At 50.2% G+C, this 25,426-nt stretch overlaps 1 protein-coding gene across 3 annotated transcripts in view; it reads right to left on the bottom strand.

The window, feature by feature from the left end:
- Positions 1-25,426, bottom strand: part of CSMD2 (CUB and Sushi multiple domains 2) — a 284,784-nt gene that overhangs the window by 209,519 nt on the left and 49,839 nt on the right. For all 3 annotated transcript variants that reach the window (XR_010425057.1, XM_064635158.1, XM_064635159.1), the window contains exons 5-6: positions 16,155-16,349; positions 10,467-10,674 (exon numbers count right to left, since the gene is read on the bottom strand). Coding sequence is in view for 2 of the 3 variants with exons in the window: in XM_064635158.1 (XP_064491228.1) it covers positions 10,467-10,674; positions 16,155-16,349 (403 nt within the window). In the remaining variant the exon portion in view is untranslated. The remainder of the gene's footprint in view (positions 1-10,466; positions 10,675-16,154; positions 16,350-25,426) is intronic.

Here is a 25,426-nt window from a genome sequence, read left to right as displayed (position 1 = left end):
TAATTCTGCCTAAAAGAGCTCATTTGAACCGCTCCATCATTTAAAAGATGATTATAAAATTAATTTAGAAAGTAGAGGAGGAAGACAAAGGGATAAAGGAAAGCAGGACCAGATGGGTCTTTCCCTCGTGCTCCAAGTGGGAATTCTCAAATCAACGGGACTGTTGGGAAAGCAGGGAGAGGGCTGGGCAAGTGTTCAGGTCCCTGCTGTTCACAGGTTGCCCAGAGAAGCTGTGGCTGATCCATCCCTGGAAGTGTCCAAGGGCAGGTTGGAGCAACCTGGGAGAGTGGAACAACCCAAAGCATTCCATGATTCTGTGAGAATTCCAGCTCACTGTGGCCAGGAAAACAGGCAACAGACACAAACTGTCAACACATTTTGCCTCTCATCCAATATTTACTGCTGGCCTGGGCTCCTGCCTGAGCTCCACCACAAATCCAGCCCCCAGAAAGGTCCCTGAGAGGAGAAGGATCAAAACATCCACCCTGTGAAGCAGCCAAAGGTGTCAAAGCCAAACCCAGCAGGGGCTGAAGAGATCCTGACCTGCCAGGAGCAGCATTCCCCCCATTCCCCCGGGAATCCAGAGCCACGAGCTCCTTCCATCTGGGCTCTGCTCAGATCAGTGTGCATTTTAGATATTTAGATGAAGTGTCTGCATGTAATAACTGATTATTAGTTCCCAGATCTCCATCAGCTCCCAGCAGCACAGGAGACAAAAGGGTGGCTGTGCCAGGAGCCAGCAGTGGCAGCAGGAGGAAAAACCCTGGATTTGGAAGCACTGATAAGAGAGCTGGTGGAATTCATTGTTATTCACTATTAGTCATTATTAATTATTCATTATTATTCATTATTATCCTCCCCACAACAGGAATCACTCACATTCCTGCCTGCCAGCCCCTCCTTGCTCCCTGAGCTCAGAACCAGGGTCTGGACGAACCCCTTCAAGGAACATCCAGGCCTTGGAAGGAAAACCTTCCCCCCCTGAGGATGCTCAGGTTGGGTTCCACCCCCCAGAGCAGGTGAGGCTGTGCCAGCACATTCCAACTGCTCCAGGGCAATTCCCTCTCTGTGTGGGAACCTGGGAGCTCCCCTGGGAACAGCTCCTGGATCCAGAATGGGAAACAGTCTCTGCACTCCCCTGTTCATCCCACTGATCCACCTTTAGGTTTGAAAGCAGCAGCAAGAAAACAACAGGGACTGAAGTCAGGTTTTTCCACATTAACTGGAAGGTTGTTAGTCAAGGACAAGAGGCCTCCAGGGCTGCACCAGAGCTGGAAAATGGAGCAGTTTGGGGATCTAAATAAATATATACACGTGTGGTTTTGTGCTCCATCACATTTGCCAAGACACACGGGGTCACAGATATCTGTGAGTGCCAAGATGAACAAATACCACGGCCTGGCTCTGAAAACACAATTCTGATTCTTAACTTGAAGAGTTCTCAGTTCTCTCTGGCTCTGGCAGCACTTTATTTCATCTCTCTCGTGGAGAGAGGAACTGCAACAACACACATCAGTGCTTCCCTCATCTTTGAAACACTGAGCTTTTCCTCTGCTGCGGCCCAGACATCCCCCAAAAAATCATTTTAACACCAGAGAGATGAATTCAGCACCGAAGTGGATCTATCAGCTGTGACTTCCACCTCTGGCACTTCAAGGAGAGCTGTGGAAACCCAACCCAGGGGAGGCAGCTCGTGCTGTCACACGGGGAGCAGCTGCAGAGGAGCCAGGGAAGAAAACCCAGCAGGCAGAGATCGTTTAAAACACATTTTGTGAAGCAGCTGACATCTGGAAACCAAGTGCTTACATTGTTTGAACAACCTGTAAATAGAAGGAAAACCTTCCTGGATGGGCCCCCACAGAAAGCCCAGCAGAGAGAGGGCTTTGAAGGCACCCGAGGTGTCTGTGCTGCTCCCTTTGAAGCTGCAGATAAGGGTGAGCAGTGTAAAACATGACTATTATCAGCTCTGGCAGACACATCCTGACATGAAAACAGCAGCTCCCTCAGCGTGGTGAATTCCTGAGCAAAGGGAGAGCTCTCCCTGCACGGGCACAGCTCAGCCCCTGGCACAGGAGTGGGTTCTGAACTGGGAAAAAACGCAGTGGGAAGGCAGAGACACCTCCTGGAAGCACCTTCAAGTGAAGTCAGGGATCTTTGCCACCAACATCCATCCAAATCCTCGCTCAAACTGGGAAAAACCAGCGTCCCCATGAGGCAGACAGATGGTGTTTCAAGGGGGACCCCAAATATCCAACTTTTTCCAACCTGTGACATCATCTGACTTCTATAAAATCTCCTTCTCCTGCCAAATAAAGATGCTATCCACCATCATCCAATCTCTGTGGCCACCTGTATTTTGGGTCCCATCCTGAAGGTCCTCTTGAGATTCCAGCCCTTCTCTCAGTTCCAGCCACTTGTTTTATGCTCATTTGCACAAGCTCAAGCCTCTCAAAACACCCCCCTCGGATCACAGGTACCGAGTGTTCCTGCAAACAAACCTGTCTTTTATTCTGCCAACACGTGTTTGCAGGACAAACACAATTAGAAATTAATATTTTGTGACCTTCAGGGTTGGTTTTTCCCCCCCCACACACACCACAGGCTTTGCTGCACCTCATCCCTTGGGGTGCAGAGCACACACCAGTGGCCTCCACATGGGGTTCTCTGCCCCAGAGGTGCCCAAACAAAAAAAAAAGAAGGACAAACAGCGATAAAAAGGACAATTAAACCATGAGCAGGGTAATTTTCAGCCTAAGAGCATCTTCTTCCCTGGCTTACAAAGCCTGAATATTCATTAAATGCTCTGTACTGTGCAGCAAATAGAATTAATCATATTAATGCACGGAACAATAAGATTAAGGCAGAGAGCAGTAAACGGAATCTAATCATGTTTTACTGAATGAAACATGAGTGGGAGAGGTCACAGGGCCCTTGCACTGGAACCTGCCACTCTTTGGCTCTCCCTGCCACGTTCCAGGGCAGGATTTCAGGAGCCTGGAGCTTCCCAGGAGAAGGATGGGCAGCCAGGAGCAAGGAAAGTGGGCTCTGCTGCCTCCCTGCTCAGCTGGATCCTCCCATTCCCCACCAGGAAGAGATGCTCAACATGGAAAAAAACCCCTGATGGGATATAAACCTTCCTATCCCATCTAACCCTTTCTTCCAGCAGTTCCCAGTTATCCCTGCAGTGCCACAGCCCAGGACAATGTGCAGGAGCTACTTTGGGCAGAGCATTATCCCTCCTGGAACCTCCCAAGGATGCTCAGGGATGATTTGCACCCCCTGGGGAAGCAATCAGGAATCCAGGGGTTCTCCAGCACTGCCAGCTGCCCTCCCAGCAGGGAGAAACAGCTCCCTGAGCTACAAATTCCTGCTCTTCCCGGGGAAAAATCCATATTAATGGAAGGCCTGGAGGTCCCACCGTGGGACCCCCCCATTCCCAGGGGCTGCAGGAGTTCCTGCCTGAACAGGATGCTCTGGTTTCTCACAAACCCTTCCAAAGTGTTCTCTGCCTTCCAAGAGAAAAGAGGATTTTGCAGGAAAACTGTTTCCCACCAAAGGAAAGTTTTACAGCCTTAAAGCCTTTGGAGAATTGGTTTCCAATTAAAGGAATTATAAATGGCTTCGGAAGGGAAAAAAAAAGATAAAATTCAATAAGTCTGTTTTCCAGATCCCAATGAAGATGTAACTGCCATTTAAACAGGGATTTCAAAAGCCACTTCACACACGGTTTTTTATTCACTCCCAGCCCTGTGGAAAACATGGGCCACAGAAGAAAAACATCTGAATATTACAGATAAAGCATCCAAGAGTTAATTAACTCCTACAATAAGGAAGGCAAGGCAAAGAAAACTTCCCCACTTGCATTATCTGGGCTTTCAGCAGCAAGGAAAAACAAGTTCTTTCAAGCCACACAATGCCCTGCCAGCCTCGTGCAGCACCAGGGCAGGATAATGCTTGTCAAGGTGCAAATAAAAGCAATTACTGAGTGGAAAAACTCAAAAAGAGACTGGTAAGTGTGAGATGGGAATCATCTGAAGGCAATTTGTGTCCCAGAGTCCCTGCAAGGAACAGCAGCTGCTGGGGAGGCTCCGGGGACAGGGACCATCCACAATGGGATGAGGGCATGGGAAGGGTTGGGAAGGTTTGGGAAGGGAAGGGGAGGTTTGGGAAGGTTTGGGAAGGTTTGGGAAGGTTTGGGAAGGGAAGGGAAGGGAAGGGGAGGTTTGGGAAGGTTTGGGAAGGTTTGGGAAGGTTTGGGAAGGTTTGGGAAGGGAAGGGAAGGGAAGGGAAGGGAAGGGAAGGGAAGGGAAGGGAAGGGAAGGGAAGGGAAGGGAAGGGAAGGGAAGGGAAGGGAAGGGAAGGGAAGGGAAGGGAAGGGAAGGGAAGGGAAGGGAAGGGAAAAGCCTGCAGGGCTCCTCCAAGGCTCTCCCACTGAAGGGAGCAGCAGCATCAGATGCAGACTCAGAGCTCTGGCAGCACAAGGAACACGTTTAGCAAGTGACAAAACACTAAATCCTGGTTCCCAACCCCTTTGGAGCCAAAGCCTTTCCATGGGCATCACAGACACCGACTGAGCTCCGAGATGAAAACACGCCCTGAAAGCTCTGAGGCAGCTCCCCAAGGATCAGAGGCTGCTTTGATAGGAAGAAAATAGGCTGGTTCATTAGAAGCCCACACAGAGAGGAGAGTTTTTCACCCCCCAAGCCCCTCATGTGAAGCAGTGACCTCCAGGAACTCTGAGAGCACACGAGAGGTGCAGGGGGACAGGGCAGGGGTGGGGAATGAGCAGCTCCAGGAGGGAATCACAGAGCAGATCCTGCCCTGGAGAACTCTAATGACTGTTAGAAACCACTCAGAGACAGAGCAGGGGGGAGGGAAGGGTCACCTGCAGGTAATGACAAGGAAGGAAACAAAGAGGAGCTGCTCAAACCCTGAGGAGTCTTCCAACCTCTCTTCCCCCAAGCTCAGCTCTCTGCAGGAACACAGAGCAAGAGGGAACTTCTGAAATGCTTTCCCAGAAAGGGCTGGTGGCTCAAAGGGGTCTCCAGCTCCAGAAAGGAAGACACAGAATTCACCAGAGGAACTTGAAATGCAAAGGTCCTCAGTTCTCCCCCTGGTCCCTGCTGCTTTTTGTTTTCACCCATTGCTCAATAGCTGCACAAAGCACCTCTGGGGCAGAGCAAGGGGCCTTCACATCTGGCACAGCTGGGCTGGAGAAGTAATGCAAAACAATACACATGGACATGGCAGGGCAGGTTCCTTTATCCAGGGAATCAGGGGATGAAGTTAAACTGAATTCCACACAAATCAAGTGGGAAAATAGCCCTCAGGGGGAGGAAAAGAAAGTGTCTGTGCAAGGGAGGAAAATACAGCTCCAAGGCTGGAAAGGCCAAATGGAGGTGAGACACTGGAGGGGAGGAACTGAATCCAGGCAGGAATAAACTCCATGGATTTGGCAGCTCCCCACCTGCAGCCCCACTGCATTCCCTCAGGATGGGATTACTGACACCAAAGCAAGGGAAAAAGAGATGGTTCCCAGGGAGGAACGACAAGGGAAGACTCAGAGAGTGGGAGGGCAGTTGGGATAATGTGAGAGATGATGCAACCCCTCCAAAACACACAACCCAAAGAGCCTCTGAGCATTTTTGACCTGAATCCCACGACAGCAGCACCTTCCCAACCGAAATCCCAGTCCCTCCCACCAACCTGGACCCTCAGCATCCACCACAGGCAGTTGCAAAACACAACAGGAGCTGTTAAAAGATCTGAGAAGCCTCATTCTTAAAGAAACCATCCACATCTTAGAGTGAATTTCACCATCTCAGAATTAGAAACATCTCAGTCCCTCCCACCAACTTGGATCCTCATCATCCACCACAGGCAGTTGCAAAACACAACACGAGCTCTGAGAGATCTGAAAAGCCTCATTATTAAAGAAACCATCCACATCTCAGAGCGAATTTTCCCATCTCAGAATTAGAAACATCTCAGAAACCTTCCAAACCTCGCCAGCCAAACCCTGTCCCGGGCAGGCAGAGCAGGAGCTCGTTAGTCTGAGCTCATGGAACTCGTTCATTTGGCAGGAGCAGAGGCTTCTAAAATGCTTTCACTGGTGGAACAAAACAGCCAAATGCTGTTCTGGGGGAGGAGGTTGTGGCAGCTGCTCACCTGGCTCAGCAGGGCAGGCAGGAGCTGGCACTGCCTCCCCTCCCTCCCTCCTGTTCTCCAACCCAGCAGCACAAAACAAACTTTCTATGGCAAACATTAAACTGCTTTCCCAGGCACTTGAAATTCTCTGCCCTGGAGGAAATTTGGCTCTGCACAAACACCTTTTACCTCCAGCTACAGTGGAATGGGCTGGAAGAGCCTTCCCTGCTGAACCACCTGGTTGTACCCAGCAAAACACACACCTGAGCTGAGTGAGTGGCTGTAAACACGCCGAAAATTGGATTATTAGTCATTTCCTGCAGCACCACCTCGGCTGGCAACAGCACCATTGTTGTGTCTGAGATCAGACACGGAGCCCAGACGAGCTGGAGGAGATCTCAGCAGCTCACAGGCACAAGTGCAGCAGACACAAAACCACATTGTCACTGTTCAAACTGCACAAAGGGAACCCAGAGCTCCTCCTCCACGGGCAAAGCAAAAACCTCCCCTAAAGTCACTCTGAGCCAAGCGAGGGCTGCCCAGCACAGCCCTGATCTCCCCAGTCCTTGAGGGGACACAGCCATGGGGAGCTGGGAGAGGGGTCAGGAGGGACAGAGGGGTCAGGAGGGACAGAGGGGTGAGGTGGGAGAGGGGGCAGGAGGGATGCAGGGATCAGGTGGAACAGAGGAATCCAGGTAGGACACAGGGATCTAGGTGGGAGAGGGGTCAGGTGGGACACAGGGGTCAGGAGGGACAGAGGCATCCAGGTGGGACACAGGGATCCAGGTGGGACACACGGGTCAAGAGGGACACAGGGGTCAGGAGGGACACAGGGATCCAGGTGGGACAGAGAGGTCAGGAGGGACAGAGAGATCCAGGTGGGACACAGGGGTGAGGTGGAACAGAGGGATCCAGGTGGGACACAGGGGTGAGGTGGAACAGAGGGATCCAGGTGGGACAGAGGGATCAGGAGGGACACAGGGATCCAGGTGGGACAGAGGGATCCAGGTGGGACAGAGGGGTCAGGAGGGACACAAGGATCAGGAGGGACACAGGGATCCAGGTGGGATGCAGGGATCAGGAGGGACACAGGGATCAGGAGGGACACAGGGATCCAGGTGGGACACAAGGATCAGGAGGGACACAGGGATCCAGGTGGGATGCAGGGATCAGGAGGGACCCAGAGCTGCAGCCCCCCCTGCTGAGCTGCAGGACTCAGATTCCTGCCACCCCCAAGGGAGTTTTCCATCCCATCACCCCAGACATCCCCCAGCAACTGATCTCAGGGCTCACAGGAGAACAAGCAGGAGATCAAAGGCAGTGTTTTAAATCAAGTCAAACCTCCCCAAAGCTTCAGAGCAGCCCCTGAGGGCAGAGCAGGCTGGCACACGTGTGCCCCAGGGCAGGATCAGTGCCCCAGGGCAGGATCAGTGCCACCAGGACCAGCCTGGGGGGGCTGCACGTCCTCAAACAGGGGCTGGGGATGGTTTGGGGGCTCAGTTTGAAATATTTTGGCATTAAGCAGGGAAGGGGGAGCTTCAGGCAGGTGCCCCAAGCAGCCCTAAAGGGCAGATATTCCTGAGGGATTTGCCAAGCTCTGAGCTGAGCTGGCACAAAGCTGAGCACAGCTCAGGCCTCCAGCCCAAGCTGCTTTTGGGGGGATTTTCTCCTTTTGCACGTGTTTAGAGGGGAAAAATGTCCTTGATCCTTTCGGATCTCTCAGCCAGGAGAAAGTGTTGGGGAAGAGAACCCCGAGTCTTGAAGATAATAAAGAGTCTGGGGGTGAGGGTGTGAGAGGATCCCACACTGGGCTGGGTGGAAGGGACCTTAAACCTCATCCAGGGATGGTCAGGATGGGGACTGGGATGGTCAAACCCCAAAGGAGGACAGGGCAGCTCCTGCCATCCTTCCAATGTTTCCTTCTAGCCTGGTCCCCCCTCCTGGCCCTTCCCAGCCTGACAGGCTCATCCTCACCCTGCTCCTTCCTCCCCCTCCTGCTCTCTCCTCAGCAGCAGAATTTCCTTTCTCACCTGTCAAGGCAATGCAGCCCCAAAGCCCCCTGACAGAAGCTGAGAGAGCAGTTAAAAGAGCTGTAAATGTGTTATTTTATTAATATGGCTCGAGCAGCCCCATCAGCCTCCACTGCCCTGCTCAGACCTGCAGCCTCCTTTCCCTTGGAATGCTCACTGCAGGATCCACATCCAACAGGTTGGGGAGCCAGAGAGGCTCACATGAGGATTCTCCAGGGAGGGGGAATCAACACGTGGCACTGAAGGCACTTAAATCAACCTGGCTCATAAAAAAACCCACAAAACGTCCATTTTTAAAGAGGGGAGGATGAATAATAATAATAATGCAGATTTTTATAAGTGCAGGTCAAGTCAAGGTTACTGGAAGTGCTGAGTTAATGGTCTCATAAATGCCACCATTAGATCACATTCCATAGCTTGGAAGTACATAGGAATTATCCCCCAGATGAAATTTAATTCTGTTTATTTGTGCACAGCTCTGGACACGACTAAAACTGCTCCTAATGCTTAGGAAATGAAATATTTAGCTGGGAGATACTTCAGCAGGGGGGGCTGATTTGGCTGCAAGTCTATCTGCCATATTACCAATAATTAAAACCAGGTTTTCACAGACAGAAGGGGGGGAGAAAAAAAAAGGATTTCAGCTCTATTTTCATGCTGAATCATATCAACATGTTTAAAGAGGAGATAGGAGTGCCAGGTTTGGGTTTTTTTTTTTTATTTTTCCCCTAAGGGCAAAAAAAAAAATTATTGAGAAATGAGTCATCTGAATTTAATTATCAGGCTCTGAAAAATGAGATTCCAAATCAGGCTCTCCGTAATTCCGCTTGTGGGACCGCCAAGTTTCCTTCAGGAACCTTCAGTGGATTGGACTGGGGGGTTGATGTCACCCCTGGGGCACCATAAAAATGAGAGATGGACCTCCAAGGGCAGGAGCAGCTCCTTCTCCCCCCCAGCCCTGGGTGGAAGTGCTGGGGGGGACGGGCTGAGTTTCACTCAGGGCCATTTTTATAAAAAAAAGTTCTTCCCCTGCTGCACTTGGGGGTGGTTTATTAATTTATTTTATTTTTTTTTCCCCAGCAGGCTCACTCTGACAGGCTTTGTTTGCTTTTCTGATGTGACAAGACACAGCCTTGCACTGGCAACACCTCCGGGCTTGAATAATGTTTCTTAACCAGCTCCATCCATCTTTTCCCACACCCCACAGGTGCCTGATCCTCACTGCAGCCCAGAATGGCTAAAAACTAACAGTTTTTAGCATCTAATCAAACCAGGGAGGGTTTTTTTTTTTACTTCATGAAACAGCAACATCTAATTTTCCAAAGAGTCCTGGGAATGGTAAACAATTGGTCCACGGGGAAATGGCAACTTCTCTCACATCAATCCCTCCTCAACATTCAATCCCCTTCCCCCAAAACTGCCAGCAAGGGGAAATTACTCCAGTGAACGGGATTTGGGACAGAACCCTCAGAAATAATCACAATTTCCCCTCCTGCTAATAATCCCAAGCAATGCTTCAATATTGCAAACACTTAATTCTTCCCTTCCAGGGAAGGGATCAAACATCCCAGACCTTCCACTTGCTGCTGGTCAGGGGTTTTAACCATTTGCTGAGCTGATCACTGTGTTTGGGTCAACACAGTTGTCCTTTGCCATAAAAACAACACCAGGAACACGCCCAATTCCTCCTGCAATTCCTTCCCAAATTCCTCCTGCAATTCCTTTCCAAATTCCTCCTGCAATTCCTTCCCAAATTCCTCCTGCAATTCCTCCTCCCTCCCAACCTCCTGGCCCTGCTTGCTGGGGTAGCTCTTGTATATTGGAAAACATCCCCATGGCCTTTATTCTGAATAAATGCAATATTTCTGAGAGCACTGCTGGCCCAGCCCCTGGGATGAGAGGGGGACAGGAATTCTATCCACAAAGTGATCTGGTGAAACACTTGCCATTGGTTCATTAGCAGTAAAGCAGCAGATTTAGCAGCAATCAGAAAAAAAATGCAGCAAAAGCCAGGCTTGAACATCACAAGGTTTGAGGGGGTTGTCCACGTGCTGGGTGTTTGGGTTGGCTGGGTTTTAATTCTGCCACGAAACCTCCTTGCAGAGAACAGGATTTAAAGGAGCCAACAGTCCCTCCAAAGTTCACCAAGCAAATCCAAAGCATCCCAGGGAGTTCCATTACAATAATATGACAATAACTGGGAATTGCCCTCCCTCAGGCACAGCCCCTTCCCTCTGGGCACACACAACCCACGGGGGCTCCGAGGAGGAAAGGCCAGGAGTCACCTACCAGAGCGAGGATCCCTCTGTGCCAGCCACTTCCAGAACATCATATCCATCTTCCAGCTGGAAATCCATGAACACCAGAGCGATGGTGTCGCCGGGCTCGGCCAGGATGGTCCAGGTGCAGTCGGCGTTGTTGCCGTATTCCAGAGGGAAGTGGGGGCTGGAGATGATCCCGCTCTGGCCCCGCAGGGTCCCCCCACAGGCATCATCAGCTGCAACGGGACACAGTGGTCAGGGCTGGGAACCCCCAGAGCAACAAACCCCAGCCCCAGTTCAAAGGTGAGTGACTGCAGCAGAGCTGAGCCCATCTCCAGCAGAGCTGAGCCCGTCTCCAGCAGAGCTGAGCCCGTCTCCAGTGGAGATCCCAGTTCCCACGGAAAAGCCCAGGGCACCTTGCCCAGATGGAGCCCCTGGAGCTGCTCCAGGAGCCCCCCAGAGCTGGGCTGGACCCACCACACAGTGATGAAGTCGTTGTAGGGCTGGGGTTGCCCAGCTGTGTTTTGAGCCCCCATCCTGGGGGATCCTCCAGGCCCAGCCAGGTTTTCCTGGCACATCCCAGCTCCTTCTCCACCACACATTTGCTTTACTCCCATTTAAACCCCCCCAAGGGACAGAGCTGCTCCCCCCTCTCCTGGGGGCCTGTTCTCCCAGGAGAACAGCACATCCCCCTCTCAGGACACCGTTTTCCCCACTTGTTCTTGCCCAGGAATTTTCTGTTCCATCCCAGAGTCTCTGAGGTTGGAAAAGCCCTCCTAGATCATCAAATCCACCCTGTGCCTGATGCCCACCTTGTCCCCCAGCCCAGAGCACTGAGGTTGGAAAAGCCCTCCCAGCCCATGGATCCACCTTGTGCCCCTTCCTGGGACACCTGCAGGGATGGGGACTCCAAACCTCCCTGGGCAGTTCCAATTCCTGACCACCCTTTCCACAGAGAAATCCCTCCTGATGTCCAACCATCCCTTATCCCTGATTAGGATCCTCTGAGGCTTTTCCTGCAACTTTCCTCCTGTGCCTGTAGCCAGCCCAGGAGGAGGACAAACCCCCAGGAATTCAGTGGCTGGGAAGGGTTTCAGACCCGTGGGGAGGGGTTGGTTTCTGGCTCACACAGATCTCGGCACCTTCCTGAGCCAGAGAACCACCCCCAGGGGTTGGGACAACAGGACTTGGGAGCACAAATACTGCATTTCACAGAAATCTGACAGTAAAAGGGTTGGAGCATCCCACACACCTGCCTTACATGTCTTTGCTTGCTCTGATTTCTTAAGGAAATTTATGTGGTAAAAACCTAAACCCCTCGTCCAGAAATCCAGCAGTGACAATCCTGCACTGCATCTCCTGCTACAGGTCCTCTCCTTTCTTACAGCCTGAATTTTTTGAGGAGGTATCAGAGCGACTAAAGGGGGAGGATCTAAAGAGAATCTGGTCTGGAAGGTAAAAGGGAAGAAGGAATTAAGTGGAGGAGCACAGGGCAGCTCCGAGCATCAGCTCAGCATTATTTGGAACAGCACAAAGCAAAGCCTGTTAACTTTACAACGTGTAGCAGAGCTGCATTTCAGATGCTTTAGTCAAGGAGCTCCAGGCTTTACATGACAAACACTGATTTCCATTACAGGCTATTTTAAGCCAAAGCCTCCCAAGCTGCAGTTTAACAGAGCTGAGAACACGTGTTAAACACAGGGGCCAGGCAGGGCAGGGCTGTCCCACGGGGCTGCTCAGGGAGGATCCTCAGCCCTTCCCAGGAGCTCCTGTCCTGTGCCATCAGCAGGAGCTGCCAGCAGAGCTGGGTCTTGAGCAGCCTCCAACTAATGAAACTTGAAAGACAGAGCGTGGCACACACGGGCTGTGCCAGCCCCCTCCTCGCAGCCCATCTGCTGTGCCAGGGCCAGGCACGGGAGAGCAGGAGGGACTGGGGAGCAGGAGGGACTGGAGAGCAGGAGGAACTGGAGAGCAGGAGGAACTGGAGAGCAGGAGGAACTGGGGAGGAGAGCAGGAGGAACTGGGGAGGAGAGCAGGAGGAACTGGAGAGGAGGAGACACTGGGGAGGAGAGCAGGAGGAACTGGGGAGGAGAGGAGAGCAGGAGGAACTGGAGAGCAGGAGGGACTGGAGAGCAGGAGGGACTGGAGAGGAGAGCAGGAGGAACTGGGGAGCAGGAGGAACTGGAGAGGAGAGCAGGAGGAACTGGAGAGCAGGAGGAACTGGGGAGGAGAAGCAGGAGGAACTGGAGAGCAGGAGGCACTGGGGAGGAGAGCAGGAGGAACTGGAGAGCAGGAGGAACTGGAGAGCAGGAGGCACTGGGGAGGTTGCTCCAACCTGGCCTTGGACAATTCCAGGGATCCAGGGGCAACCTGTGCCAGGGCCTCCCCACCCTCCCAGCCAACAATTCCTTCCCAATATCCCATCTATCCCTCCCCTCTGGCAGTGGGAAGCCATTCCCTGTGTCCTGTCACTCCAACCCTTGTCCCCAGTCCCTCTCCAGCTCTCCTGGAGCCCCTTTAAGCACTGGAAGGGGCTCCAGAGTCTCCCCAAAGCCTTCTCTTCTCCAGGGGAACCCCCCCAGCCCTCCCTCTCCTATTCCACCTCTCAAAGTTTCTATTTGCTGTACTGCCAGGGAACTCAAGGTATTCACAGACACTGGGGTGCAGCTCAAATCATCAATAAATTCAGGCTGGAAAGTCTCTCATCTACTCCAAGCCTCCCCCCCAAAAAAAAATCCTTCAAAACTCGGTGCATCATGCACAGGATTCACAGTGGGACTTCCAAAGCTCCATGCAAAAAGAATAAAGGGCTGATTCCAAACCATCTCCTTGTACTAGAAGGAGCACAGGAGGGGATGGGGAAGATGCTAAAGAATTTTGACTCAGTTCTGGATTCAAGTTCTTAAACAAGGAGACTAAATTTGTTTTATTGGACTGTGCAAACTTGCAGTAGCTGAAGATCCAGCCTAAGGCACAGTGGGGGGTTGGCTTTTTTATAACTACTACTATTATTATTATTATTATTATTAAAAGGGGAGTTTTTAATTCAAATCCCTTGAAAAAAACTTCACTGCCAAAGGTATTTAAAGGAAAACACATTCCCTTCCCATCCACCTCTAACCACACACACACTCCCTCAGTTTGTAGAGGTTGTTATTGCTCAAACATATCCTACAAATCTTCCAAAATCTTCTGGAACAGCCCTTCAATTATTTTGGGCACAGCACAGCCTAAGCAGCTGCTTGAGTTATAGTAAGAACAGACCACTTTTAATGAGATTATGCATATTTGATATGCTTAAAATGGAGCTTCACAAATGTTCCCAACTCTTCCCCTGCCTTCCCGAGTTTTTACTCCCAGAACCATAAACCCATCAGTTCTACTCAAACTCAGCAAACAATCTGGGCAAAGCTTCTCTCCCTGCACGGATGGAGGAGCTTTACAGCACGTTCAGATGTTTTGGGATCCTCTCTTGGTGCTTCCCAGGCAGCATTTTGCTGTATTTGGGGTTTGCTGGCCCAGGTCAGGGCTGTTCCCTCAGGGATCAGTTGGGACTGCGCTTCCCAAACCCAGCTGCAGCACCAGCCCCTCTCCAATCCACCTGGAATTCCCTTGGATTTTCTCCTCTCTGGGGTCACACAGAGGCAAAGATCCCAGTGCAGAGACAAGAATGTTCCACAGCAGGGGACAAACACAGAGCAAAGAGCACTGTGGGATCCAACCCTGCCCCTGGGTCTCACCTCTGGAGTTATCCCAGAGGGAAGAGCCCTCAACCCAACAATGGCCTTTACAGTGGCATCAGGCAAATTATTCCCAAGGCAGCAGCTCCCAGGTTTTACCCCCTGCTCACCCAGAGAGCACCTTTTTTTAATCTGAGCTGGAGATGGGATTCCAACAAAACGAGATATTTCACCTCGATTTGCTGGAATCCCACCTCCAGCTCAGATTAAAAAAATAATACCTACAAACACATTCAACAAACTTCCAGGTGACACTGACCCATAAACCAATATTAACAGAAATTATTATAAGCCATACAGGCCACTAAGATATTTTTGCTCTCAAGGAATTATATGTATGTATATATATATATATATATATATTTATTCTCCTTCAGGCAGCAGCTTTGAAAACATTCTCTTCCCAGCAGAAGAAGGTGTAAACCTGTTTGTCAGAATGCAAATCCTTCTGCCCCTTGCAACAACCAGAGCCTGTATCACCAGTTTATCAGCCAAGCACAACTGTCTGGCTCCTGGGAGCCTCCTGAGGGTGGAAGGAGGGCAGCAGGTTTCAAATCCAGCAAGTCAATTTGCAGGCTGTCTCTGCTGCTTTTCTACTTCCCTGGAACGAGATAGAACTGCTACAAAAACGGGAATATTTCTGGTTCCTGCCTCCCAAAAAATACTTCACATAAAAGCTCCGAGGCAAAGCCTGGCAGGATCAGGACCAAGAGTGCTGGAAAAGAAGTGGCTGCTCCAGGAACCAGCACTTGCCAGCAGAGCCATTCCCAGAGCACTGATGGAAGAGCTGAACCTCCCTCCCTTCCTCTCCAGCAACACTTTGGCTGTTTGAACCCCCCCTCCAATGCTCTGAATGCCCTTGGCCCCAAACCAGCAGGTGAGTGCACCAAAAAAACCCACTGGAGCAGCATTAATACCCCTCTTAGCTCTGTGTAACCAACCCAGGCAAGCATTGAAAACATCCCAAGCAAACCATATTTGCTCACTTTAAATTCCAGATTTACTGCTGCAGCTTAGAAGTGCTGATTGATTGCACAGGCAGAGTCAATAAAGAGAATCAATAGAAGATGCTCTGCTGAAGTACACAAGGAATTGAGGGGAAAAGGACTTCAAAAGCAGCAGCAAATGTTTCTGGTAGAACAACACAGGCACTTGTGTATTTACAGACTCTCCAGTCCCTCGTGGGACTCGAATTAGCAACACACTCCCTGCACTGAGAGGGATTGAAGTTTCCCTGCCCCAGACTTGCAGGGAGAAGGGAGGATTTTCCAAGGGAAGGTCGGGTTTTACCTCTCAGCCCCACTGCCCCCAACCCACAGCACAGCCCCACAGTCACCAGGGAATGGGCCACGAGAAAAATCCAACAGAGAGCAGGAAATCCAGGCAGGAAATCCAGGGTTTGACCAGGAAAACCTCCCTGGTCCTGGGTAGGTGCCGGGTCTTATGGACAGTCACAGAATTCCAGAAGGATTTGGGTTGGAAGGGACCTTAAAGCCCATCCAGTGCCACCCCCTGCCATGGGCAGGGACACCTCCCACTGTCCCAGGTTGCTCCAAACTGCCCTTGGACACTTCCAAGGATCCTGGGGCAGCCACAGCTTCTCTGGGCACCCTGTGCCAGGGCCTCCCCACCCTCCCAGGGAAGGGTTTCATCCTAATAACTAATCCAAACTTACTCACTTCCATTTTAAAGCCATTTCCCCTTGGCCTGTCACTTCACACCTTCGTCAAGTTGGGGTTTTTTCCCCCCAGTTTATCCAAAGAAATGGCACTTAAAGCAGCTGGGCAGCATTTCCTTCATAACCTTCCAACCCCTCACCCCAACGAAACCCAGCAAAAAGGAACCTCAACCTCAACATTTAAAAGTTTTCAAGCTTTTTAAACCCCCCTCACACTCCGGGGAGTTTTCCCACCCCCGGAGAGCTCCCGAAATCCTGTTTTCCCAAGGGAAGGGAGGGAGGGGGGGGCTGCTGGTACCTCTGCAGACGGGGAGAGGGAAGTCCCAGGAGGCAGAGTTCTCGGAGCTGGCCTGGCACGTCAGCAGGGCATGGCCTTCCAAGAAAAAGCCCGGATTGCAGCTGTACCTCACTCTGTCCCCGAGGCTGAAGGTCGTTCCCTGCTGGATCCCGTTCTGGAGCCGTCCCGGGTTCCCACACGTGTGGCTGGGCAGAGCTGCCAAGGAAAGGGGCTCCTGGTTAGGGACAGGGCAGTGCCACCTCTGCCAGGGGCACTGCCCACAGGGGAGGGAGGGTCCAGGGAAATGCATCACTGCAAATAAAACAACCGAGCTAAACATGCACTAAACTTACCTGCTGGATTGCTCCAGAATTCATGAGACCACTCAGAACATTTAAAGCTTATTGCTACTTTATATAATATATATAATAATAGAATATTATATATATTCATATTTTTATTTTTATATATTATATATAAAAATATATAATATTTTATATATATAATATATAATATATATATTTTTACCTAATATATATACACACATACCCCTAATATATATACCTAATTTATATATATATAATATATATTTATATATATTATATTTCTACCTAATGTATATATATACACACCTAATATATATACTTAATTTATATATATAATGCATTTATATATATTATATGTATTTCTACCTAATATATATATACACACACCCCTAATATATATACCTAATTTATATATATATATTATATATATTTCTACCTAATACATATATACACACACGTAATATATATACCTAATTTATATATATATATATTATATATATATAATATATATTTCTACCTAATATATATATATACACACCTAATATACATACCTAATTTATATATATTATATATATTATGTATATATAATATATATTTCTACCTTATATATATATACACACGTAATATATATACCTAATTTTTATATATATATATATTATATATTTATATATATTATATATATTTCTACCTAATATATATATACACCCCTAGTATATATATACCTAATTTATATATTCCCGACCATGCAGGTTTTTGGGATGCTCTGGAACACGTCAGATGGCTGGAAAACCAGCACAGAACTAATGTTTCATTTGCTGTAATGATACTCAAACCCCCAATTTAATTAAATTACCAATGTCACTTTTTTTTTTTTTAAATGAACCCATTCCCGCTTTTATGTTTCCATCCTTTAAAATTAATGACTAGAACTTTATGCTATAAATAAAAATCTATCATTTTTAAAAGTCAATCTCCACCACGAGCCGCTCTCTACTTAATGAACTGTGAAGAATCAGACAGCCCTGACCTGCTCGCTATCTTAAAAATCAGGCTTGAAAACCAGGATCTCGTATTAAAATTCTGCTTCATTTGGCTGCTTTCACTAATCCCTGGCTCCAGGAGGGAGCACCCAGGAGCTTTGGGGGGGAGGCAGCATTAACTCCTCCGGTCTGTCTGGGTTCCTGCAGAACAGGAGCAGGGATGGCTCTTTCCAGCACACCCCAGTGCCCACCTGCAGGAGACAGGGAGCTCTCCAACCTCTGCCTCCTGGAGGGGCAGAACTGCTTCCCCAGGGGCTGGGGGCAGTTGGGTGCAGGAGGAATTCGCTCAGCCCTCAAACATCACCTGCTGAAATGTCCCTTCCCCTGCAGAGGGAGGGAGAGGAGCCAAAGGACGCAGCGTTGGTGCTCCAGGGAATCACAGGCTTGGTAAAGAAAAGACCTCCAAGACCCCCAAGTCCAAGCCAGCACCCCCACCACGTTCACCACACGTCCTCAGCTGCCACATCCACGTGTTGGTGACTCCCCCCCCTGCTCCTGACAACTCTTCCAGTGAAGAATTCTTCCCTAATATCCAATTTAAGCCTCCCCTGGAACAACGTGAGCCCATCTCCTGCCACTTGTCACCTGGGAAAAGAGGCTGATCCCTCCTGCCAGGGAGTTCAAGAGGGAGAAGGTTCCCCCTGAGCCTCCTTTTCCCCAGGCTGAGCCCCCTCAGTGGCTCCAAACAACACTTCTGCTGCAGAACCTTCAGCAGCTCCATTGTCCCTTCCTGAGAAATCCCCCAGCAGTGCCAGGAGGGCTCGGAGGGTGCAGGGCCTGGAGACGCCCTTGGAACCCCAGGACACCCAGTGTGCCCTTGGAGCCCCCTGGGATGTCCCCAGGACATCCAATGTGCCTTTAGAACCCCCTGCCCAGTCTCCAGGACATCCAGTGTGCCCTTGGAACCCCCTGCCCAGTCCCCAGGACATCCAATGTTCCCTTGGCTCAGCTCTGAGTGACTCCCTGAGCTGGTGCAGCCCCTGCTTTGCCAGCCCTGGATTTGTGATTCTACTCCAACATCCCTGAGCAGAGATAATATTATTGCTCATCCTTGGCTGCCTCTAACAGCCAGACTCCCTGATTGCCTCAGAGATTAATAGAACTGTATTATTTACATCAGATGTCGCACAGAATAATATTATTAAAGCTTTGTCTTACCCATTTACCAATTCCACTGTAGATTAGTAGCATGGATTTTTTCCCCCCCCTCCCCATAAAAAGCTTTGTTCCCAGCAATCAACATAATATTTTCCAGTGATTGTATGGAAATGAATGCAGCCACAGAGCAGATTTGTACAGATGAATAGGAGGTCCTGTTAGTCATTTTGTAGCTAAGTCTGTTTCTGCCCATGATGAATTTAGAGCAGTTTATTTTATTTGTCTTGATTTGAGCAGCTGCCAAAGCGTTATCTTATTTTATGACAGAGGAAAGGAAATAGGATTATTCTATTGCAGTTGCACCTGGAGGGCTCCTCAACATCCCTCAAATGTCACTCTCCCAGGAGTTATTTGTCCCTGGGGACCTCCCTGCCCAAGGTGACACAGAGAGGAACCACAATCCTGGTGTTAATTGGCAGCACAGACACGACCAGAGCCAGAGCAGAAGCTCTGGGGAGGAGGTGAGGTGAGAACGACTGTCACACGAGGGGATGTGAGGCAGGAGGTTCTGATGCAGAAAGGGCATCTTTCCAGCAAGAAACATCCAGTGTCAGGACATGGAAAACACTCAGGAACAAACCCAGCAAAACCTGCAACTCTCCCACTTCCTGCAGGTTTCAATCCATCCTTCAAACCCACTTATTTGTCAGAAAGAAACCTGGAGGGCACCAGCCCAACCCCTGCCCAGCTGAGCTCCCTCCTGAGCTCCAAACTCTCTGCTTTTGTTGGTTTTCTCCTGCCTTTCAGTTCGAGCACCTTTATCCCATCCTTTGGAACCTGCAGGTGCTCCAACCACTCCCCTCTCGCCCTCTGTTCTGGTGGAAGGTGTCCCTGCCCACTGGGCTTGGAACAGAGGAGCTTTGAGGGCCCTTCCCACCCAAACCCTCCTGTGACTCTGATTCTGCCCTGGCAGCACCACCTCAGATCTCCCCACGCAGCTTTTATGCCTCTCCCTGGAGGAGCCTGATCCAACAGGTGACTCACAGGTTTCAGTGTGCTGAAAATGAACCCAACAAACTGGAAAAGGAAAGCACAGACTCGAGAAGTTCCCATCAGCCAACCCCCTGAGCTGCCACAGAGCCCCCGGAGCCGCCGCTCTGCACCAGGAGCTTCGTCCCGTTCACCGACTTCCATTTTTACCCTCATTCCTTTCTGCTCCCAACCTTCCTCCTCCCCTTGCCAGTGATCACTCCCCTGCAAGCCTTCCCAACCAGGAGCTTCCCAAACCCCCCAGTGCTCGTCAAGCCCTGTTCCAGTTCACTCGGAATTAATTAGCAGCTCTGGAGTCATTAGATGTGACTCGACGCTTCCCTGGCCACGCTCCCACTGCCACCACGAGCTCAGCCCGGCCCCATCAGCCTCTCCCAAGCCCCCTGAGCCTCCTGGATTGTCAGGGGGAAAAGAAAAGGGAGAGAAAAAGAGCAGAGATGCTTTTCTTCCCGCAGCTGCTTCAGGTATTTGAGACCAAACTCAAACCCAGCCCCGGTTTCCCATTCAAATTAATCCTCAGCTCCGTTTTCTCTGTTTGTATTGTCGGAATATAAAATAACCCCACTGTTTAATCCATCCAGCTCCTGCTCTCCAGTCTATTACCCTGTTTACAGAGCTAAAAGAAGCGTTTTTTATTGCCTGAATTATCCAGGGGAGTTGAGGAGAGAGAGATTTCCACGCTGTCGTTGTTCTAACCTTGAAATCTTATCGAGGAGTGCAACTTTTATGATAGGAAGGCTGTGCATTATATCTCTTCATTCCCAACTAATTTTCATTCCTAATAAAGGGGAAAGGAAAGCAAGCAAGCCCTGCCAGAGCAGGCCCTCCCAGCTCCCCCCCTGCAGCTCCTCCAGCAGCAATAATTCATAAATCCCATGAAACGACGCCGCACAAACCGAGCAAAATAACAAAATCATTGACCTAAACTACTTGGCTCAGTCATCTCTGCAACACACATTTCCAAATTCATCTCCACTCTGCTGGTTTTTTTTAACCCTTCTTGGCATTTTCCTGCATTTCCTGGGGGGGGGGGGGGGGGTGTGGAAGTCAAGGCATCCAAAGGGATCCTCCGATTTGGACATCAGGAGGAATTTCTGCCTGGAAAGGGTGGTCAGGCCTTGGCAGGGGCTGCCCAGGGAGGTTTGGAGTCCCCAGCCCTGGAGGTGTCCCAGGAAGGGCTGGAGGTGGCACTGAGTGCTCTGGGCTGGGGACAAGGTGGGGATGGATCACAGGGGGGATCCATGGGCTGGGAGGGCTTTTCCAACCCCAGTGAGTCCATGACTGTGCTGGAGAGCCATGCCGGGCAGAAGGATATTCTTCCTAGAAATTCCAGGGGGAAACCAGATTTTTTAAGGAGAATATCCCCAAGATTTCCATCCCAGCTTTAAAAATTCCCTGAGACCCCTCCAGGGGACACAGACAGGGCACCTCTGGCACCTCAGAGAAAGGTGTGAGCTCTGGGACCCACCCAGAGCCTTCCCTTCACTCTGCACCCACAACTTTTGGGCCAAGGACCACAGGGACCCTCTCCCTGACTCTCCACCATCCTTCACCAGTGCTTTAGTACAATCTGCTTTCCTTCACAAGACTTTTAATCTTCCCAATAACTGTCCAGAGTGTGCTACAGCAAAAGGAAATAAGCGCTATCTTTTTCATTTCACTTTATCCTTTTTTTATGTCATGATTTGTTTCCAGTATAGCCAGAGATAAAGCTAAATGGGAACTATTTTTTCCCCTCTAATATTTCTTTGTTCAACTACAGACCAGGCAGATCGTTACTTTTTGGATAATAACAGACCCAAATGGTTCCTCATCCATCTTTTTTGTGGTGGTAGTTCTGGGGCTTCTTTTTTTTTTTTTTCTTTTTTTTTCTGGAAATCCATTTCCAGTTTTCAATTTACCTTTTCTGGAATGTGCTGCAGAGCTACTTCAGAGCAACTCCAGTGCAAACTTCCAAGAGCATTATCAGGCAGGCTGAGGGAGGAGTGGTTTAGATCTGATTTAGTCATCACAAAATACAGAAATAGCAAAATATTCAGAGCATGGAAGCAGCAGGATCAGAGGAGACACAGAAACAAATGAGGGTGTGGGGAGGAGGGATCCTCAACAGCTGGGACTTCATGCCACTCGTTATTTATACTTTCAAATAAATGTCATCACTTGCTGAGCACAGCAGAGGAAGCTGCTGCAGATCACAGAACTCCAGAGGAGTTTGGGTTGGAAGGGACTTTAAAGAGCATTTCATTCCAACCTGGGCTAGTAGAAGACTGGAATGGGATGGGCTTAAGTGTGTGTTTAAAGGCTTCATTGAACTGGCATTTAACAGCTGCAGAGGAACCTGAAAAAACTTCCCCCAGGGAGGAGAGGGTGGGTTCACACTCCTTATCTCTCTCTCTCCCTCCCTGAGCTCAGGTGAACCATCCCAAGGGAAACAGAGACCTGCACAAAAGACAAGGCAAGGAGAGCAGTGCTGGGCTGGTCACCAGCACCAGGACACAACTGCAGGCACCAAAGGGAAAGCAGAATTCCAAGAGCTGAGCTGCCAGGGCCCTTTTTGTGCTCATGGGGACTGAAAGCCAAGACCCAGCCTGAAAAGAGGGTGTCAGGGCTGCAACCCCAGCTTTGAACTGATCCCATCTAGACACTGGGTGCCAGTGTTGATCTGCTCTGCATTCTGCTGGAGAGGGGCCCTGGCCAGGGAAGGCTCTTTGTTCTGGTAAAAAAAAAAAAGCCACTTCCAACTTTAGAGCCCACATTGTTTGTCTGCTCATTGATCTCCTCGAGCTGTTGGCTCATTACCCAGCACCAGAAACTGTAGCCAGCTACATCTGTCCTAATAAATATTTCACAGCAGAGGAAGGGCACCCACCCCAGCACTTCACCCCTGCTTCCTCCAGCCCCTCCTCTGGAAGCAGCAGGGCTGGGACCTGGTGCTGTTGGGGTTCAGGGTCTCCCCTCCAGCCCTGTGTGATCCCTGTGCCCCAGCCCAGAGCACCACACACAGCCCAGCTCTCCTTCTCCCAGTGCCTTCCATTCCCCAGCCCTCATTCCTGGCTTTCCAAAGCCTTTGGGATCCCACTGAGCAGGTTCCTCTTCCCCAGTGAGCCAGGCTGAGTCAGCTCACAGCTCACCAGGGTCACCCTGTGAATAATCCATTGCTGGGGCCAGAAACCCCCGGAATTCACAGCTCCCACTTGCTTCAGCTCCCTCTCAGACTACATAAGGTCTGGCTCACGCCCACAAATGACATGGGGAAAAACTTGTTTTCCTTTTTCAACTGCCTTCATAATTTATTCCTTCTAATTTATTCCCTCTGAACACTCCTCTTCTCTGCACCTTCCTTAGGAAGCCTGGCTGCCCAACAGAAGGGTCAACACTGGAGGGAAAACTAACCAGGGCATGAACCTTCCACATTAAGCAGTGAGATCACAGTGCCCTTGGGACCAGGAAAAGTGAAATATTACACCACTGAGCAGAGCAGTTTATAGTCAAAGCCCCGAGGAACCCTGAGCTGACAGAGCAGCCACCTCCCACCCACACCCAGGAGCCAAACCCACCCCAAGGATGGGGCCACAAAGAGCCCAAGGAGCTGCCACAGCAATTCCATCACCATTTAGCTTCCAGCACTAAGTTCATTATTAATTTGTGGTCATAAGTGATCAAAAACAAAACCCCAGATGGTAATTATTTCATACAAAGCTCAAGTGATCTCATTATGTCACCAAGGCACGCTCAGGGCTCTGGCCTGGCTGCTGAGCTGGCAGAATCTGCCACAAAAGCAGCATTTTGGAAGTGATGCAGGAGCAGGAGCTCACCTGGAGAACAAGGGTTTAGTGTGGGATCTCCTCAGGGCCAGTGGGGCAACCATCTCCCAGTCCTGAATGTTCACAAACAGGAGCTTATTCTGCTTTCAAGGACCTTGCCCTGATTTCTCCTCTGCAACTCGAAGGCAGGGGTGGATTTGGGTGCTTCCCACCCTATTCCAGGGACATCAGAGGGGGATTTATACAAGATTAAGGCAGGCAGGGGAGGGGAGAGGGGAGATGACCACGGGACCAGTGAAAAAAGGAAAAGCAACGGCCAAAAATCCCCCAACTTGAGATTTCAGAGCACGAGGGAAGCAACTTGAGATTTCAGCACGAGGGAAGCAGCTTCCCAGATCCAGCCAAAGCAGAGCTGAGCTGGGCTGGGGTGGGCCAACAGCCCTGCTCTGAGGGTCACCCTCCTGTGCTCCCCTTGTTCCTGTGACCAGGAGAACATCCCAACATCTCCTGCTTGCAGAGCCAGCAGCTCCAGGCAGAGCCATCCCTGAGCTCGGGGTGTGGATGGATCCCCACACGTGGCATCCTGCAGGGGAGCTCTGCTCTGAGTGCTTGTGGTGGTTTGAGCCACCACAAAAACCTGAAATCCAATTTCCAGGCTTTCCCCTCCACCCCTTCCCACAATTTTTATCTCAGCACCGAAGAGAAACTTTCAGGCAAGGCACTCCTATAGGGGAAAAGGGGAAGTAGATAGATTCATTCTACACAAATAAATGTACTGTACAAGCAAAAAGCAATTATATATACAGTATTACACACTTCTATCAGTCCCTTTAAGCTTCTCCCTCGAAGGAAATCCATCCTGGATTCCAGCTGGGAGGTGACTCTCCTGTCACTTCTGAGCACGTGGTTTGAAGGATGTGGGTGTCCCCCCCCAGCCCAGCTCCCCTGGGTGATTCCTGTGGTCCCTGCAGGGATATCTGCCTCCTGCCTGCCAGCCTGGACTGCCAACACTCCCTGCTGGCACCTCTGCCCTGGCAGATGTGCTGGAGAGGGAGGGGAAATGTCCAACCACCACTTTCTCACTCCCAGAACCGGAGCTGCCACCAGGAACCCTCTGGAGATGGAAAACCTGAGAGCATCGGGGTGAGGGCACAGCCCCGGCACCCCAAAGCCCTGCTGCTCCAAGAAAACCAGGGGAGGGATGCAGGGGAACCTGGAGAGACACCTCCCACACCAGGAACGTTCCCATCCTGCCATTACTCACCAGCAAAATGGGAAAAATCACCTCGTTCCCTCTTCTCTCCCCCTGACAAGTCACTGGGAAGCTGCACTCACATGTCAGGGCTGTGTCTGTCCAAAAATAGTCATTTAGAACAGTGTGATGGTCCAAATGGCTCAAGGAGACCTTAAATGTACCAGGAATTTATTCAGAGACATGTTACAAATGAAAAATCCATATACACACACTCCGAGGCATCCATTGGACAAACATTGCCATGGAAACAGGACAGATCTGCTTTAAAGGACACAGAGAAATGGGAAGAGAAAGGGCTGGGACTGAACCTGGAAAAAGAGACCTCCAGGTCTCAGAACTGGCCTGAATCTTGTTCCACTTTGGGGCAAAACTGCTTAAATTTCCCATGGCAGAGATTAAATCTGAATCCCAGCTGGATGTTTAACCTGCACCACACAACCCCACACTGAGACCATCCCAGAGGAGCTCAAATGGAAAGGCAAAACCATCCTGCTCAGTTCCACCATGCAGCCACCAAGGAGGGAGAAAGGTGCATTTCAATGAGAATCCAACCTGAAACAGCTCCAAACTATTTCCACTTCCTCTTTCCAAATCCACATCCATTTTTACCCGATGCTTTAATAGTTTAAATTATGAGTAGCACAAATCTACCCCCTCTAAGGGCAAAGACTCAAACCCTGCTTAAACTCCAGGGGGGATTAGGGAAGACCCCCAGCCCTTCACCCTCCACTGCAGATGCCACCAAAGGAACAAAACCTGT

Source organism: Pseudopipra pipra, chromosome 24, assembly GCF_036250125.1.
Source record: "Pseudopipra pipra isolate bDixPip1 chromosome 24, bDixPip1.hap1, whole genome shotgun sequence".
In the NCBI taxonomy this organism is placed as follows: Eukaryota; Metazoa; Chordata; class Aves; order Passeriformes; family Pipridae; genus Pseudopipra; species Pseudopipra pipra.
Note: the sequence above shows the minus strand (reverse complement) of the source record. Positions and strands in the feature narration are given on the sequence as shown.